Raw genomic sequence first — 19,646 nt, 5'->3', positions numbered from 1 at the left:
GTAGGGGGCGTGCAGGAGGCAGCCGATCAATGATTCTCTCTCATTGATGTTTCTCTCTTTCCCTTTCTCTCTGAAATCAATAAAAATATAGCTTTAAAAAGTGAGACAAGAAGCCCTGTATAATGAGTGCCTGGCAGGGTGCGTTAGGAGATCAGTGCTATAAACATCGAGCAGGACGGGGGGATGGTAGAGGGGACGGCCATCTTCAGTGCAGGGGTGGAGGGTCCTGGCTTTTCTGTTTGGGGCCATGGGGGGCTGAAAATAAAATCTGTTTAATTACATATTTAATTCTTTACCAGCAATGTTTTATTTATTCCAGTTGGGGTTTTTTTCCTCATTATATTCAGTACAAGAAATACCAATATCTATGGATGAGTAGAAATTATTATATACCATTACGGAAATACACTGAGTGGCCAGATTATTGTGACCACCTGACATTTGTAGGCAAATTAGCTATAATTTCACGCTGAAATTGCTAGAGGGCCAAACCATTATAAATAGGGAAGTAGGTTGTTTACCATGACAGAAGTAATTTTTTTCTGGGCAAACAACGTGATTTAACAGCCTTTGAACATGGGATATATATATATATACATATATATATATATATATATATATGTATATATATATATATAATTAGAAACCCATTGCACAAAGATTCGTGCAATAGGCCTTCCTTCCCCTGGCTGCCGGCACCGGTTTTCCTTCAGCAACTGGGACCCAGGCCTTTGGTCCATCCACAGCAGAGAAGCCAAGCCTCTTCAGTCTTCGCTCCCCCTGTGTATGCAAATTAACCACCATCTTTGTTGGGTTAATTTGCATAGTCACTCTGATTGGCTGGTGGGCATAGTGGAGTGACACCAATTTGCATGTTTCTCTTTTATTAGTGTAGATCAGTGATTCCCAAAGTGGGCGGTGATGGCCACAGGTGCATTTGTTTTAACTTTTTTTATATTACCTTTCTATTCTGAGTTCAATAAATAGTTTCATAATTTCAAACTTCAATGTTTCTAATTTACACCTTTCTTTACTATATTTTACGAAAAAGGTAGAAATATTAATACATATATCTTTCTGTTTAATTGCTATTAAAATTTTTAAAAAATTAATTTCCAGGGGGCGCTGAGTAATATTTTTTCTGGAAAGGGGGCGGTAGGCCAAATAAGTTTGGGAACCACTGGTGTAGATATATATATAGACATCATGCGAGCACAGCAGCATATATTGAAAACCCCAAGCATAGGCTACCTACAATATAATTAAGGATGTAGGGCAGTTTTTCTTCTTCTGCAAAATGGTGTAAATAATTTTGCATGTGTAGAGAGAAATTTTTCAGAGGTCCAACTTACAAATATAACACTAAGAGATGCTCATTCCCTTTTTTCTTTATAATCTATCAGGTTATAAATGATGAAATGTCAACCTCTAAGTCAAGTCAAATGAACAATGCAAATTTTATCTTTTTTTAAAGGTATAGTCTTATGAGTTTGGCAAACGTATGCAGTCAGACATATGCTCCCTTTGTCGTCATTGCTGACTAGCCCTCTGCCGCCTGGTGTGTCACAACTTATCCATTCATCAGTTAATGAGCATCTGGGTGGAGCCGCTGTTAATCTATAGGTTTCCCTTTCCATTTCTTTATTCCCCTTGCAATGTATCTGTTGAAGACAGCAATCCTTTGGGTTTATGAGGTCTCTGCCTCTTGGGTATTGAGTGTCGCATCCTGCGTGGTGTAGTTCAGCACGCTCCTCTGTCTCCTGGCTTTCCTGTAGTTAGAGCTAGACGTGTGCTGTGATTCTGGGTTGACGTTTCATAGGAGGTGGTACGTGTTTCCATCAGGACACCCAAATGGCAGGCTGCCTCTTTTCAAGATAATAGCAACCACTGATGGTCAGTGCCTAGAGCCAGTCATTCATCAGAGTTCTAACATGGTGACTCCTTATTCCATTATTCTGTCATTTATTACTGGATCTAGAGGCCTGGTGCACAAATTTGTGCACCAGTGGGATCCCTCGGCCTGGCCTGCAGGATCGGGCCGAAACCCACTCTCAGACGTCCCCTGAGGGTCCCGGATTGCGAGAGGACGCAGGCCAAGGGATCCCCACCGTTGCACAATTGGGGCTGGGGAGGGATGCGGGAGGTTGGCCAGCCAGGGAGGAACTGCAGGAGGGCTCTAGGGCATGTCCGATCTGTCTTGCTCAGTCCCAATTGGCCGGACCCCAGCAACAAGTTAACCTACCAGTCAGAGCATCTGCCCCCTGGTGATCAGTGCCCATCATAGCGACTGGTCGACTGTCTTCCCCCTGGTGGTCAGTGCACATCATAGCGAATGGTTGAGTGGCCTTAGCATATCATTAGCATATTATGCTTTTATTGGTTGAATAGCTGACCAGACGACCAGACACTTAGCATATTAGGCTTTTATTATATAGGATAGTTGCACAAAGAGAAATCCACCTCACCTATCATTTGGTGATCCAGTGGTAAGGAATAAGATTTTGAGCATTTTTAAAAGGTAAATCTAAACTGAAAACTCAGCCAAACCACCAGGACGCTCCCTGGCCAACGCTGACGTGCAGGCGCATTATCAGGAAACGTGCTGAGTTTCCTGCCTTCCACAGGGCTCCCCAGCAACTGTGGTGTCTTCTCTCCCTCTTAGAATTCCAGTGCTGACCATCGAGTCCGGCTGGACCTGGGCCTCTGGGACAAATTCAGCGAACTGGCCACCAAGTGCATTATCAAGATCGTGGAGTTTGCTAAACGCCTGCCAGGCTTCACCAGCTTGACCATTGCAGACCAGATCACCCTGCTGAAGGCCGCCTGCCTGGACATCCTGGTAGGTGCCCTTCTGACCTGTTAGTAAAGGGTTTGGGGCGGGCGGAATCGGGGACTGAGATGCTGTGAAGACCTCCAGAGGCTTCGGTTCCCCGACCTCTCTTCCTGCCACCTCCTTGGCACCCAGTCCCATCCTCCCAGCCTGCACCTCCGTTCAGCTTCCAAAGGCTCAGAGAGCCCCTGGAGTTGAAAAGAACCTCCCAACCCTCTCTACATGGTGTGGGAACCCCCTCCACATGACCTTGGGAACAGGTCCAGCCAGACTTGGTCACAGACCTCCAGTGACAGCTTGTTCCCCCTCAACCCCTCCCATGGGACAGTGCTGTAGGTCTTTGAAAGGCTAAACCACTGGAGGTGGCTCATAGCAGCTTGTCCCATCCCCTGATCCCACCATCGCCATTGGTGGCCTTGGGAAATCTTTTTATTCCATGGACCTCAGTTTCCCCAACTGTGCACAGGGGATCCCTGATGCCCCTACACTTCCTACTATTCTCACACTGTGACTTCTAGGGCCCTAGATGCGTGAGGGCACTGTCACACCTTGTCCTCTGCAGGTCTCTGCTGGCTAGATGCCCACTCTCTCCCTGGTGGGTGCTCCAGGGGCGGGCGATCGGCTCTGTCTAAGGCGGTTTTCTTGGGCGGAGAAGCAGCTCCCATTAGCAGTGGCAGGGGTGTGTCCTGCCTGGGAGACTGTATGCTGACAGGCCTCCAGGACATGGATGGGAGGCTGGCCCCGGGGAGGCATCAGAAAATAGGGAAGGGCCGAAACCGGTTTGGCTCAGTGGATAGAGCGTCGGCCTGCAGACTGAAAGGTCCCAGGTTCGATTGACCGGAATCGGGCATGTACCTGGGTTGCGGGCACATCCCCAGTAGGAGATGTGCAGGAGGCAGCTGATCGATGTTTCTCTCTCATCGATGTTTCTAACTCTCTATCTCTCTCCCTTCCTCTCTGTAAAAAATCAATAAAATATATTTTTTTAAAAAAAGAAAATAGGGAAGGGACAATCAGCATCTGAGGTATTTAAAAGCGTAGATTTTTCTTTTTATTACATCTTTCATAGCTTTGGGTATAAACAGTTCTGCAAAGCAAACAGTTACTCACTGTAAGTAAACACGCACCCAGTCTTGCTCAGAAGGAGAGAGGATCCTGGAAGGGCAGTCTTGTAGGAAGCTTGAATGTTTATGTGTCTTTCTGTTTGCAAGTTGGATCTGGGCGGGTGGTAATGATTACTCAGTAGCCTACAGGCTCCAGGAATCCTGAGAGTATATGTGGCATTTTTCTATGCTCATAAAATCAGAGGGTTTGGGATGAACCTAAGAACATTAAAAACAAACAAACAAAAACATGAAACATCTGAGCAACATTGATCTGTCACATACCCACACCCTGTAGAGTTTGCAAACCTCAGCTCATTTGCACCTCACACAACTCAGCCTGGGAACAGAGATTCAGCCCATTTTACAGATAAGGAGCTGGAGGCTAGGTGAGTCACCCAACTCCAGTGAGTGCTGGAGCCCAAACTCAAGCCTCAAATCTTTGGACTCCGAAGCCCTGAAAAGTACAGACATGAGAAGATCAGATGCATAAGCAGGACGTGGTGTGGGAGGCGTGGGCCATGTGGAGAGAACTAGCTAGACCACCAGAGGTTACAAGAGGCAACTTGGGCAAATCAGTAATGATGTTAATAATGATCTAGTAGAATAATGACCTTATTAATGCTTGGCTCACAAGTGCTTCAAATGTAGCACTCAGTAGAATTTCCCCTAAGCCTCAGAACACCCCCAGTATATTAGTGGAGACTGGGTGATTGCCACACGAATAGAGAGTGCCCAGAGGCCTGGAATGGCTGAGTGATGGGTGAGGTGACACACAGCCAGTCAGGGTCTGCGCCAGGGAAGGCTGTGGGATTCTGAGGCCCCTGCATCACGTGGCCACCCAGCCGGCCCAGAGCCTTCCTGATGCTCAGGCTCTGACTTTGACCCTCTCGCTGCTCATTTCTTAGTTCTCTGCTTGTCTAGCTGCCAGGTGGTGACGGTCTGAGAGTCCCTCGATTCCAACCCTTTGGGAAGGATGGAATGTGAGGGATGGGAGGGATGCTTTGAGGTCCTTCCACCACGCCACCTGCTTCATGATCAGGGTGCTTAGATGCCTTCTTAAAATCCCATCCAACTTCCAGCAGCTGTCTGCCCACGTCCCACATGTCCTCCCCAGGCTTGCTCATGGATCCAAGATTTAGCCCTTAGCCCCACGGTGGAGACAGGGAGAATGGGAATTAATACTGTGACCTTTGTAAAGTTATTTAACCTCTCCAAGCCTCAGTTTACCTATATATAAAATAGGAATACAAATCAATAGGGCGTTAACTAAGGTAATTCCTTCAGCGGCCTTAAATCCGGTCATGGATAGAATGGGACATGCAGTAGGTCCCCTGGCAGTGATTCGGAAAGCAGGGGCAAAACTGGCGTAAGCCCAGGGAAGGGCAGAGACCCCCAGTCATACGACACAAGGCAGAAGAAATGCTCATTTGGCCTCAGACAAGAGCTCATTTCCAAGAATTTGTGGCAAAGGCAGTTAATCCCGAGATCCTGAGAATGCACAGCTTCAAAGAGCTTCCATTGGATGAGAATGTCAGCTGGCTGAGCTGTTTAGAAGCATCTTCTCGTCCACGCCATTGATGTATGGATAGAGTGAGGCTAACCAGAAGGACGGACAGGCAGGGGCTGAGGTGATTCTCAGCCCCCGAAGGGAAAGTCGAGGTGGTACCACTAGCCGGGACCTAGTGCCACCCCTTCTCAGCCACCAGTGCGTTGCCCTGTGTGTGGTTTGTCCTGATGGTCGCCTGCCTGCGGGCTGGTGCTGTGCTGGGAACGAGCTCTCCGTTGCACTTAAGATCTATTGGACTGTACCTAGAAATGTGTTTCCTGGTGATGTCTACACTGGGCTGTCGGCTCAGTGAGGGCAGGGCCACATGGGGTTGGTCACCTGGCAGAATCCCAGGCACACACGAGGCATTCGCTGGATATTTGTGAATGGATGGATGGGTGTGTGGGCAAATGAGTTGAAGAGCAAAACTGGAATTTCAGGATACAGGCTGCCGTCCGAGGATGGCGTCTGTGGAAGCCTCCGGTGTGGGGTCTTTCCCTGTGGGACACGGGGCTTCCCTGGGACCTGCCACCCGCTGCCCTCACTCCCGCAAGGAAAACATTCCCACGCCAGTCACAGCCGCACCTTGCTTCTGGTGACGCAAAAGTGACTGTCCTGCCTGCCATCAATCCATGATTTGTGGTCCTGGGGTCCCGGGGACCTGTGACTGCGCTGCCACCCAGGGCTGTTCCCACAGGGCCCGGACCCTCCTGCCTTCCCGGGACTCGGCAGAGACAGGCCCTCCCCTCCCCCCCCCGCCCCCGCCTGGCGAGGAGCGAGCTCTGGACTGGAGCCCCACAGCCTGTGTTCAGGCCTCAGCTTCGCCTCTGGCCGCTGGGCCATCGTGAGGAGGTTCTGTGTCTGAGTCTCAGCTTTCTTAGCTGGGGTGTGGAGCAGCTGCCCCAGAGGTCACCGTCACCACAAGTCACTGTGAGGCAGTCAGTGCAGTGGCTGAGAGGGTGGGCCTGGCGCCAGACTCCCGGGGCTCCAGTCCCAGCTCTGCCACTGTGAGCTATGAATTTCAGGAAGTGATGTGACTACTCTAAGCCTCAATTCTGTCTTCAGTGAAATGGGTATAATAGTAACTCCTCCTTAATAAGGCTGTGGGACAGTTGGTTGGGTAAATGCATGTGAAGCATTCAGTACCTGGCACAGGCAAACTACTCCTTAAAATTAACTGCTGTATCAATATTGGGTTAGCCCAGATTGTCCTCGTGAGCTGTACTGAGCTGCCACACACCACACACACACACACACACACACACACAACACACCACCTGTGTGCTCCTCATCGATATGGGAGCCACGAGCCACCTGTGGCTGCTGAGTATCGGAAGTACTGTAATGGTAAAAATACACGCTTGATTTCAAAGACTTCTTGTTTACACATGTACAGTATCTCTTTAATGGTTTTTATATTCATTATGCGTGGAAGCCAAAATACTTTGGCTCTAAGTCAGTTAAATAAAATATACTATTCCACTTATTCCCACATAATCCTCTTCACATTTTCAAAGAACGGCTCCTGGAGTGCTGGTCTGGAAGCAGGAACCGTGGGCCGAGATCCTGCGCCTGCCCACGTCCTTCCCGGGACTGGCGGGCTGGTGGCAGGTCCCACGGGGAAAAAAATGTCATTCCCATGAGCTCACACAATAGGTACTGTGTGCTGCCAGGGGAGACGGCCGCGCACAGCTCGGGCTTATTGTTATTATTATCACGACTTCGACATTCCCACAAGCACTGGAGGATAAACACTCAAATCAGATCCCGGTCTGCCCACCAGTTGCCAAACACAATTAGTGCGGAGACTGAACTGGAGGAGCAATCTGAGTGTTCTCCTGCCCCTAAAAACTTAGACATCCCTGGATGCCCTCCTCCGGTGTTACAAGGTGGGAGAGATTCTGATGAGTTCCTTTATTTAACAAGTGTTCATTGGCCACCTGTGGTGTGGATGGCACTGCCCTATTTGCCAAAGAAATAGCAGGGAGTGAGGCGGCAGAGCAGTCTTTTTCTAAGAGCTCAGCTTCTCAGGCAGCTCAGAGAGGGATGGTGCTGGGTGATGGTTCATGCTGTGGAATACTACACAGCAGTGAAAAAGAACCACCACTACAGGCACTAACCTGGGGGTTCTCACAGATGCAATATGGAGTAATAGCCAGATGAGAAAGAGAGAGAGAGAGAGAGAGAGAGAGAGAGAGAGAGAGGAGAGACACACTATACTGTGTGATTCCATTTTTCTAAAGTTCAAGAACAGGCCAATGTAATCTACAGGGAGAGACGTCAAAGTGATGGTTACTTTGGGGAAGGAGGCTTGATCAGGAGGGAGCCTATAGGTGCTGGAACCATTCGTATTTTGATCTGGGTGGTGGTTACACAGGCGTGTACTTTAGGAAGATGCATTCAGCTACACGTGAGATGTGTGCGCAGCTCAAGGCAAGGATGCTGTCGTCATTATCTATTGCTGCATAACTAGTTGCCACAAAACTTAGCCACTTGAAACATGAATTGTCAACAGCACACACTGTCCCTGTGGGTGGGGACCTGGCCTAGCTGGGAGGCTCTGGCTCAGGGCCTCTCATGAGGTTGCAGACAATATGGGCTGGGGCTGCATCAGCCGCAGGCTTGACGGGCTGGCGGGCCTGCTTCCAAAGTAGCTCATTATGTTTGCCCAGCGAGTTAGTGCTGGTTAGCAACGTAAGGCCCTCTCCATGGGGCGGCTTGAGTGTCCTCATGACAGGTCAGCCAGCTTCCCCTGAAACTGGAGAGGGAAGAGAGGGAACAAGAAGGAAGCCAGGATGACTTTTATGACTTTGTCTCTAAAGTCACACCCATCACTGACCCCCATATTCCTTCAGTAGAATGAAGGCACTGGGTCCAGCCCACACACAGGGGGAGGGGAATGAAGCTACACTCTGGCAAAGGATTTATGGGCATATTTTATGATAGGAGGTCGTGGGCTTTAGGAAGCGGTGTTTGCTGTGCTCTGAGTAGGAGGAGTCGGCCACGTGAAGATCTGGAGAAAAGCATCAAAGGCAGAGCGAGCAGCAAGCGCAAGTGCTTTGCAGCAGCAACGAGTGGTTGGAGACTCAGAAAGGGGACCACTGTGACCAGACGTTAGTGGGGGGGAGGGACAGAGGCCGTGGGGGCCGCAGGAAGAAGGTTGGATGTTAGGGGTGTAAGATAACTACCCGCCATCGGAGGGACTTCCGCAGGGAAGGTGAAGTCTCCTCTGATGAACATTGTGAACAGCGTGCTGTGGCCACAGGAGCGGCGGTGGCTTGGATTCGGTGGCCACAGGGAGCAGGAGAGAGGTGGATGAGTGCCCGGCTCTGCCTCTGGGATGTCAGATGCTCAGAGCCATCCTCCCAGAGAGGCAGCCCAGCAGTGTGCTCCCAGGAAACACCTAGAGCCATGGGGAAAGACTCGGTCCTCTTTGCCGCAGGCGGGAAGTGAGGGCCCTCTTGCCCTGAGGAGGACCAGCTCTGCCCAGCAGCCGCGGCTTGGCCAGCCTCCCCTGGGCTATTTTCCACCATCGTGTGGGGCTTGTGTGCTCCTCTTCCCAGAGGAGAGACCCTCCTTTCAACAAAGGGTGTTGGGATCCTGGGGACGCACTGGTGTTTGCCACTGTGACAAAATGAAGCTCCCGGTTTCCCTCCAGAGGCAGCCTGGCCAACACCTGGAGGGGGTGCTGTGCTGCCCAGGGGCCCGGCAGGGGCAGGGCTGGGGCGGAGGCCCCTGGTAACGATGTTGACATTCTTCCACTCAGGCCACGCACCTTCCGCTCTGGACGGCCCATTTGTACTTGGCTTTGGTTTGGACTTTCTAGGGAGAGAAGCAACTGGGCATAGTTTAAATGCTTCATCGGATTCCAAATACCTTTCAGCTTCTCAGGAGGAAAACCCTCCCGAGGAGGACAGTACGGAGGTGTTTCTGCCCTGCAGTTCGGACTTGGCTGCCTGAGGGAGCCACTGACAGCTTGCAGATGTCTCAATCCTGGCCTCCTGTTCCTTTCTGACAAGCCCTGGTTCCTTTCATTCTTGCAGGAATGGCGTTCACGCAGTCACATCTTGGCAGCGTGCTGAAGTGCAAAGACTTACTTAGTTCCCACTCGGTTCCAAACCGGACCAGTGTCTGCGGTTTTGAGCCCATAGATACTGAGCATCCTGACTTTGCCCAGCAGTTAGCACCCACAGGGCCATGGGAGCGCCAGCCGGGATGGTCTGTGTACAGAAGGAAGGCATTTTGGTGGCACAGTGCAGGGAGCAGGCAACTCCGTGGCAGCAGGTGCCCTAGGGTAGTGGTCGGCAAACTGCGGCTCGCAAACTGCGGCTCTTTGGCCCCTTGAGTGTGGCTCTTCCACAAAATACCATGTGCAGGCGCGCACGTACAGTGCTATTGAAACTTCGTGGCCCATGCGCAGAAGTCGGTATATTGTGGAAGAGCCACATTCAAGGGGCCAAAGAGCCACATGTGGCTCTCGAGCCGCAGTTTGCCGACCACTGCCCTAGGGGGACCAGCAGGGCCGTTTGTCAGGCAGGATTGGGAGACCGTGGCAGGGTGAGCCAGGCTTCCTGCCTATAGACATTCCACCCCTACATCCTGGCTTTCTTGAAACGCTGCCTCTTCTCCGTAAGTCTGCTCTGAGTTCGTCCTGGCTGCGTCCGAGCTTCCCTTCTTCCGAGCTCCCAGCTCCCTGCTGGTCCGCTCCTGCTCCTGAGTCATAGCTGTCTGTGGAACGCGGTGTCGGAGGCAGTGCAAGAGGGAGCCTAACCTGGGCTTGAATCCGATTCAGCCACATGTCAACTGTGTGACCCTGGGCACATGGCTTACACTTCTGAGCTTCAGCCCCTCATCTGCAATATATAAATAACATTCACTTCACCGAGGCGTTTGCAAGATTTAATGTAGGGCATGTGTAACACTTGCTATACACTAGGCATTTGATACATGGTAGATATTGCCCTCCCCCCCCCCTTTTTTTCTTTTTGGTAGGCTGTAAGCTCATAAAAAAAAAAAAAGAATCTCATTCATTTTTTTTATCCCTAGCACCTGGCATAGTGCCTGGGACATAAGTAGGTCCTTGGTAAATGTTTATTTGACTCAAATAGATGACTTTTAGACAGAGATTTCTTGTGTCCTAGTTGTTATTCTCTAAAATGACTTTAGCCCGTGTTGTGACTTCTATACTCTTTTAATGAAAGAGCTTGAGGAGACACTCAACAACAGAAAGGGGGCCGAGCGCCTCCTGGGATGTGGGAGCACCTTGGAAATCCTCATGCTACCTCCTGCTAGAGCTGACTGATGCTGTGAGGACAGGCTGGCGTTGACGATCCATCCAATCTGGGTGTGTTTTTTTTCTTCCAGATTCTTAGAATTTGCACCAGGTATACCCCAGAACAAGACACCATGACTTTTTCCGATGGCCTTACCCTAAATCGAACTCAGATGCACAATGCTGGATTTGGTCCTCTGACTGACCTTGTGTTCACCTTTGCCAACCAGCTCCTGCCTTTGGAAATGGATGACACAGAAACAGGCCTTCTCAGTGCCATCTGCTTAATCTGTGGAGGTACCGACTACCTAGCAAACCCTCAGGGGATTCCAGGAACAACTTGCACTTGTAATTCATGGGGGAAACTTCATCTCCATTTTGGAGATATTTTACTTAGAAGAAGGCATGTGAATAAAGCCAGGCATGCATGCTTGGGGTTTATTGCATTTTTCTATATTGTTATAAATTAAGTTTGGGATCCTTCTGCTCTGAAATATTAAAATGCTATTTCTACAATTGCCACAGGTATTTTTTTAAAGGTAGCATCACACTATAAAATGAACTACCTGGGGACATTTTGATGATGTTCCCAGGGACTTGCATGTGCTGTTTGTTAATTTAGTGGCCTGGAATACAAGTCATTGGATTGGCCCCCTACTAATACCCTTAGAGGACTGAGATAAAATAAGGCTTTCTTCTTTGTAGTGACCCCTATCAGCTTGCAGGAGGCCGAATTATAGTGGCTAAAAAGTAATGGCTTTAATTAGGGGACGACTTACCTTGCCTTCATAACCATCCTGCTCAAGGTTTGCTTTAATTCAGTTCAGTAGTGACACCTCCTGGTCATGAGAAGTAATTCTCTCCCGGGATAAAAGCAAGCAGCCCAGCCCTCAAAATGTGCCTTCCTCTAACAAGGGGGACAGTCATTTTCAAGTATCACTGCCCAGAGCAGTTGCATATATCTTCGAAGTTGCACATGTGATTGAACCATCAAATTAATAAAGTCATAATGTAGTCGGAACAAGGAATGACCCTCTAGCCTGGAAAGTGTGAAACTTTCTGTCCTGCTACTAATTGTGTAATACTTTATTTCCGGTATCTAGACCGCCAGGACCTTGAGGAACCAACAAAAGTAGATAAGCTACAAGAACCATTGCTGGAAGCCCTAAAAATTTATATAAGAAAGAGACGACCCAACAAGCCTCACATGTTCCCAAAGATCTTAATGAAAATCACAGATCTCCGCAGCATCAGCGCTAAAGGTACGTCCCCAGTCTGCGCTGTCTATATGACGTGGGTAAAGGTACGTCCCCAGTCTGCGCTGTCTATATGACGTGGGTAAAGGTACGTCCCCAGTCTGCGCTGTCTATATGACGTGGGTAAAGGTACGTCCCCAGTCTGCGCTGTCTATATGACGTGGGTAAAGGTACGTCCCCAGTCTGCGCTGTCTATATGACGTGGGTAAAGGTATGTCCCCAGTCTGCGCTGTCTATATGACGTGGGTAAAGGTACGTCCCCAGTCTGCGCTGTCTATATGATGTGGGTAAAGGTACGTCCCCAGTCTGCGCTGTCTATATGACGTGGGTAAAGGTATGTCCCCAGTCTGCACTGTCTATATGACATGGTGCCTGCAGTCCTGAGCAGGTTGTATTGCTTTTCTAAACCCCAGGTTTTAATTCAGGATGTTTGGTAATAGCTGCCTTTTTGTCGGTTTTGTTTTTGCATGTACTTCTCATTGAAATCAAAAGAAATGAAATAGTACCCACCCTTACAAAGAAAAGAAAACCTGAAATTTTACCCTACTCCATCTTAGATGATGAGAGCTTTAAAATTCAGGTGACCAAGGATTAGAAAAACTGTTTTCAAGAGGATGGATAATATAACCGTGGCCGGTGTGGTTCACTTGGTTGGAGCGTCGTCTGATGTACTGAAGGGCTGCTGGTTTGATTCTGGTCAGGGCACATATCTAGGTTGTATGTTTGATCCCCAGCGGTGGTGCATATTGGAGGCAACTGACCGATGTTTCTCTGTCTCAATCCCTTCTTCTCTCTAGTCAGTAGAATATATCCTCGGGTGAGGATTTTAGAAAAAGAGAATGTACAATATGGCAAGCTTTTTAATGTTCTAGTTTTATATATTTCACTCCAGCTTTCTACACATGCTCTGGTGTATGTAAATTTGACTCGTTTTACCTAAACATCCAAACCTCAAGAAAAATGAATAGTACTTACGATCGTTGTTGGTGATGTTTCTCTCAATCAGTGTAGCCATTGCTCTCTTGTGTATGGGCAGATTTACTTCCACACACTTCTAAGCTAAGGCACTGCTGCCTTCCTGAGAGGTGTATTCTTAGCCTAGTGATTTTCAGTTTATGGGGCAATTCGAGCAATTATATTTAGTTAGTATGGAAGCTTGTGCCCAGAGCCCTGTAACAGTTGAGTGTTGGCATAGGGTAGAGAAAACTCAGTAGACACCCCTAGTACCAAATGTTGTCATTCTCCTTTCCATTAGCATACGCTATCCCTTGAAGACCTTGGTGAACCAAGGAACAAACTCGCGTTCGGGGAAGTGCTTCGAGGCACAGTGAACCTGCTTGATAGTCTCAATCCTTGATCTCCTTCTAAAGTTTCTTCAATGAGATGTTGAACTCAGCCCTAGCATGGGATTAAGGATAGAGGCAAACAGTGCTTGACCTTATAATTATGATGTCTTTAATTTTAAAACAGTGAGGCTGTTTAACTTAATATGGTCATTTCCTGTATCTGGCTAAGCCAGTGCTAATAAAATTTACTGTGATTGTGGAAATATCCTGTGCTCTGCATTGTGCAATACAGTAGCCACTAACCACGTGACTCTCGAGCACTGGAAATGTGGCTGCTGCAACTGAGGCACTGTTCTCTTCATCGTATTTAACAAATGTAAATTTAAATAGATGCACTGGACAGTGCAGTGCTACATCAAATTGATGCTTGCCCACTTTTACCACTCAAATCACTTCCTTCATTTTTTGGTTACTGGTGTCCTTTCAACTGTCTCATTTTCAAAATATATACTGTTTCTGTTATCAGGAACTTCTCATTGTAAATTATGTTAAGCAAATACATACCAATCTTGTCTCCTGAAACTGACTGATGCATGGAATTATCCAATTTAAACATGTCACCATATCTATAGATAAACGTATTTTAATGTTGTGAAATCAGCATAGGTTTGGGGAGGCCTCGGAGCACCATTTTCAGCCTTGTTCAAGTAGATGAAGGTTGATCCCTAGTTATGCAGCTTCACTCCTTATCTCTACCAGATTCCTATTATCTCTTTTTAAAAGGTGCAGAACGTGTAATTACCTTGAAAATGGAAATTCCTGGATCAATGCCACCTCTCATTCAGGAAATGCTGGAGAATTCTGAAGGACATGAACCCTTGACCCCAAGTTCAAGTGGGAACACAGCAGAGCACAGTCCCAGCATCTCACCCAGCTCAGTGGAAAACAGCGGTGTCAGTCAGTCACCACTGGTGCAATAAGACACTTCCCAGCTACTTCAAACATTCCCCAGTACCTTCAGTTCCGGGATTTAAAATGCAAGAAAGAAAAAAAAAATACCTTTTTACTGCTGCTTAGTTTTTGGACTGAAAATATATTAAAACTCAAGAAGGACCAAGATGTTTTCGTATGTATCCATATATACTATACTCCTCACTGTCTAACTTACCTAGAAATACAAACTTTTTAAATTCTAAACATCAGCCATTTCATGCAACCAGAAACCAGTTAAAAGCTTCTATTTTCTTCTTTGAACACTCAAGTTTGCATGGCAAAGACCCCGTCAAAATGATTACGCCCTGGTTAAGTTTCTAAAGACTTTGTACATACAGAAATATGGCTGTTCTTTCTATACTGTATGTTTGGTGCTTTCCTTTTGTCTTGCATACTCAAAATAGCCAAGACACCAAGGTTATGGAACAGACTACTGTACGTGTCCAGCTAAGAAAGGTTCAAAAGGTAACTGTCTTGCCTTCACAGAATAATCAAGACATCAAGGTAAGGAAATGGGATTATTGTACAGTAGGACAAGGCTAAAGATACTCTAATTTAGTTAGTATGGAAGTTTGTCCTTGCTCTTTCTGATGCTTCAAACTGCATCTCTTGATTTCATGTTGCCCAGTAAAAATATACAATTCACTGTACTAGCAGAAGAGAATTCTGTATCAGTGTAACTGCCAGTTCAGTTAATCAAATGTCATTGTTCAACTGTTAATGTCACTTTAAATTAAAAGTGGTTTATTACTTGTTTAATGACAATTTTTAAAAAAAGATACATTTTTACCATAATGATAGCCTCCAAGGCAAAAACACTTTTCAGTGTTAGTAAATTTTTGTTTACCTATTCACAAGCCATTAGGGAAATTTCTTGGTATAATTTCTGGTATAATTAACAGGCTGGTCTACCACCTGTACCATGTAACTAGGGTCCTTCCCGACTCATGCCTGATATTGGGGGGTTTTCCAGCCTTCTTGATGCCCAGGGGCTCACACTAACTCCCATGGCATGGGCAGAGAATAAGTATTCTTTGACCTTGTTCAATCACTATGAAGCAGAGTGAAAGCTGTGGTAGAGTGGTTAACAGATACAAGTGTCAGTTTCTTAGTTTTCATTTAAGCACTAGTGGGTGTTGTTTTTTTTTTATATTTTAGCAAGTCTGTGATGTATTTTCACTGGCTCTGTTTGTACATTGAGATTGTTTAACAATGCTTTCTATGTTCATATACTGTTTACCTTTTTCCATGGAGTCTCCTGGCAAAGAATAAAATATATTTATTTTAAAGGTGTGTGGGAGCTTTCACTACACTTTCATTTTCAGTAAAGAGACCGAGAAAGCTGTTCCATTTTTAATGTTTAAATTTCATTTCAAAAAGCAGGTCTGTTGTCTGCAATCATGACAGTTAAAATCTGTGCTAATGCACGGCAGTCTATAACAATACTACAAGCCAATCAGACAATACATGACATTTCAATGAGTAAAAAAGAGCATAAAATTGTATGTGTAAGAACAAAATGTTAAAAGGCCTACCACAATAAAAAACCATCAATTACATCATCACATTAAAATAAGCCAGATGTACAAAAGTCTGAGACAGAGAAGACAAAAAGACAACACAAGTTATCTGTTGAAAAATGTTTCTGTGCTCTTTGGGCACTTAATTAAACATTGCAAAATCAACATCATCTTCTTCATCAGACTCTGCAAAATATTTCACTTCTTTCCTAGCTCGACCAGTCCGTGGCAGAGAAGGTGGTTCAGAAGCAAAGTCTGATGGGAAGATGTCCACATCTGAATCCTGATCAAAAGATGTTTTCTTCAGTTTCTAAAACAATAGATTCAAAAGCCCAAAGTTAAGAAAAGAAGAAAACAAAAGACTAGTGTTAAAAAGAACTCATTCCTTACACTTCACTTACATTTGAGAATTATAAATAATGGTGCTTTTAAAATTAGAACTGTAATGTTAACTCAAGGGTAAGACCAGTTACTTATTCATTTTCATGAAGGAAAAAAAAGGATTAAGTATAATAATTTGCCACCCTAGTAATCTTGTATTACTTATCATTACTTATTTCTTTCAGAATTTATATATCACTCAGCAAATATGCACCATGACAGATTAGTAAAAATTCAAATTGTCTAATTTGTAAGTACCTATGAATTCATGAGAGGAAAACAAGACTTATGCACAGTATGTACTGCACACTATGTTTATAAAAAGAGTCACTGAGATGGACCAGAGGTGTAGAAGAAAACTGGATGGAAGAGGTCAGTGTGAAAGCAACATAAAGCTAAAATCACCTATGTTTGTATTTTAAAATTTTAATGGACGACAGAGAAAAAGAGGGGGGTATTTGATGCTTTTTCATTAACCTAATAGAGATAGTGTACTTCTGGTGAGACTAATTGGGAAAATTTAAGTTAAAGATTAAATTAGCCCTGATCAAATAAAGAAATAGCCTTTATTTGGTCTGAAAACAGTAATATTTTAGACAGATAGTATATAATTTATACCACACTTGATCCAAGAAATAGCCCTAATTATATCGATCTAGACTTGGACAATTCTTTACCCATATACAAGTCCCCTAAGGATAAGTGTGCTAGGTTTAAAGTTATTATAAGACATTATACTAATAGTCAAACTAAGCCAGTTATAGATCATCTTAAACAAAACCAGCATTACGCAGATGCTTCTGGTTACCTTGCTTGGTGGTCTGGTTGTTTTCCTGCCAGGATTATAATCACCTTCATTTTCAGAGCCAGATGCTTTCCTTTTCCTTCCCCCTCTGCCTTTACCTTAAAATTATACAAAAGGTTTTTTCACCCAAGGTTAAGTGCAATATAAAAGGATAAAAACATTACTTCATTGGCATCTCCTGATCTCTTAACATGAATGATGTAGAAACAATTCGTCAGCATCATTTCAGTTCTGGAGTTGACAAGACTAAATGTATTTCACAAATATATTTAAACTAACTGGAAGGTCCTCATGACAAATTTTAATGACCAAGCTCCTAATACATGAAAGAAAATATTTGCACCTGAAAAGAAAATCTCTTTAAAAAGTGCTTTTTAAATTGTGATGAAAAACAATTTAGTTTCTAATTTGTCATAGACCAATATTTTTTAAAATGTAATACGTTATCATTTATGTTAAAGGTTTAAATCCTTACTCTAAATTTTACTTATTGCACATTAGTAACAACCAATTGCAGATCCCACTTTAAGTAGCACAATCTTAGAATAAAACCCTCAGTGAAATAATCTATCAAATCTTTATTCCTTCTCAGACCTAGAATTACCACATGCAGCCTATTTTCTTTCATCTACCTAATTTCTTATTCTCATCATTGGAGGAGGAAAAGGTAATGTTCAAATGTTCTCCATTCTAGTGATTCCACTGAGTAAAAAAAAATTGAACTAAATTGCAATTCTAAGTTTTTAAAATTTCTTTAACAGCTATGACCAACTAGATCAGCGGTTCTCAACCTGTGGGTCGCGATCCCTTTGGGGGTCGAACAACCCTTTCACAGGGGTCGCCTAAGACCATCAGAAAACACACATATAATTACATATTGTTTTTGTGATTAATCACTATGCTTTAATTATGTTCAATTTGTAACAATGAAGTTGGGGGTCACCACAACATGAGGAACTGTATTAAAGGGTCACGGCATTAGGAAGGTTGAGAACCACTGAACTAGATTGTAAGAAAAGATAGCCTAGATACTTGATCAAATTAATCAATGAATTGGCACATCCTATATAATAGACTCATATGCAAATCAACCGAACAGTGGAATGACCAGTTGCTATGACGTGCACTGACCACCAGGGGGCATACCCTCAACGCAGTAGCTGCCGTGACTTGGCAGTGGTGGTTCTCAGGTGATGCACCCCAAAACCAGAGAGGAGAAAGCATGATTCCACTTCGGCAGTGGGTTATGTTGTTGCTGGGGCGCTGTTGGACCCGAATTTGGTTTACTGCACACTTGCATTTGTGATCCACACCCTGTACGACAGCAACTTTGCAGAGTGCCCTCTCGCACTCCGGGACCCCTCGGGGGATGTCGGAGAGCTGGTTTTGGCCCGATCCCCGCAGACCAGGCCGAGGGACCCCACCTGCCGGAGGGACTCCACTCACTCTGCAGACACCTTTCGAGCTATGGCGCTGACGGCCAGGGAGGGACCACAGGAGGTTGGTTCCAAGACGTGTCCGGCCCATCACGCCAGCCACCTTCTAATTAATTTCTTTTCAATGTGCACAAATCCATGCACCGGGTCACTAGTGTATTTATAAAGGTTTTTAAACCATGCACACCTTAAGTATTGACCTCCCCAATCACAATGTTTCTTTTCCACTTTGTTATTCTCTTTTGCTTCCCTGTAGGTCTGTATGCTTATCCTAAGTGCCACTTTTAGAAATAAAATAAACACGATCAGTCAGTCGGATCAAAGGTTGAACAGCTACCCTTATAGAAAGTCATCTCTTACCTGAGCACAGCTATTTCACTTCCTAGATCAGCAAAAAGCTCTGCTCTCGGAGTCCTAGCTCCAGCCTACTCCAGTGGGTGTTACACTCTCATCTACCATTTTAATAACTACTTCCAATGAGACCACTGCATGGGGGTCTTTGAACCATACCTAGGTATGCAAATTGCTATACTTCCATTTGAATTAATTCAGCACTGATTCTTAAATTGCTCATTGAGGAGTAAAACAACTTAAAATAGGTATACCCAGTCTTTCTAATTTCAATGAGTAGAGGAGACTAAATGTTTTCCACATGGCATGTTTGAGGGTTACACAGAAATAATCCTCACCTTTTGGTGTTGTAGTCTTCTTTGGAATGCCAAATTCTGAATCCGAGTCAGAGTTCATAGTCTCTACTTTCTTCTGTTTGGGAGTTCTCTTGGGCTTAGGCATTGTATCTGAAGATGGCTTTCCTATTAAGCAAATTTCCATTGCTTAGATCAATATATACTTACCAACAAACCAAGCTGAAGTGAGTCCTAAAACAATGGAATTTCTTACAGCTTATCTAAAATTGAGTTGCCTTAAGTAATAAAATGGTTTCTCTCCACTTGGTGCCAATGTAGAGGCAAACAATTTCTCATAGATGATAAAATGCTTTTTATTTAATTATGATGCGTAATTTGCCTTTTGATAATTCAAGTGAGATGTTTTAAATAAGGGCCATTAAAATGAATTAAGCAATAACTTTTAAAAAGCACTAAAAAATACAGTATAGTCAAGACAAAAAACTATTTGACATATTAATTATAACCCAAGTATAACCATATATTAAGTTCTAACTTTTAAAGCATATTATAGGAATAGAAACAGATT

The 19,646-nt window shown here is 45.1% G+C and overlaps 2 protein-coding genes across 7 annotated transcripts in view; one reads left to right on the top strand and one right to left on the bottom strand.

Moving 5' to 3' along the window:
* Positions 1-15,578, top strand: part of RARB (retinoic acid receptor beta) — an 851,244-nt gene extending 835,666 nt beyond the window's left edge. For all 5 annotated transcript variants that reach the window (XM_070433307.1, XM_070433308.1, XM_070433309.1 and 2 more), the window contains 4 exons: positions 2,663-2,839; positions 10,847-11,051; positions 11,858-12,016; positions 14,080-15,578. In XM_070433307.1, coding sequence (XP_070289408.1) covers positions 2,663-2,839; positions 10,847-11,051; positions 11,858-12,016; positions 14,080-14,276 — 738 coding nt within the window. In that variant the 3' untranslated portion in view covers positions 14,277-15,578. The remainder of the gene's footprint in view (positions 1-2,662; positions 2,840-10,846; positions 11,052-11,857; positions 12,017-14,079) is intronic.
* Positions 15,579-15,629: 51 nt separating this feature from the next.
* TOP2B (DNA topoisomerase II beta) overlaps positions 15,630-19,646 on the bottom strand; it is a 62,466-nt gene continuing 58,449 nt past the window's right edge. For both annotated transcript variants that reach the window (XM_070433306.1, XM_070433305.1), the window contains exons 34-36: positions 19,121-19,243; positions 16,999-17,093; positions 15,630-16,119 (exon numbers count right to left, since the gene is read on the bottom strand). In XM_070433306.1, coding sequence (XP_070289407.1) covers positions 15,952-16,119; positions 16,999-17,093; positions 19,121-19,243 — 386 coding nt within the window. In that variant the 3' untranslated portion in view covers positions 15,630-15,951. The remainder of the gene's footprint in view (positions 16,120-16,998; positions 17,094-19,120; positions 19,244-19,646) is intronic.

Source organism: Myotis yumanensis, unplaced genomic scaffold (assembly GCF_028538775.1).
Source record: "Myotis yumanensis isolate MYYU_CA2020_CCGP unplaced genomic scaffold, mMyoYum1.0.hap1 SCAF_14, whole genome shotgun sequence".
Taxonomy (NCBI): domain Eukaryota; kingdom Metazoa; phylum Chordata; class Mammalia; order Chiroptera; family Vespertilionidae; genus Myotis; species Myotis yumanensis.
Note: the sequence above shows the minus strand (reverse complement) of the source record. Positions and strands in the feature narration are given on the sequence as shown.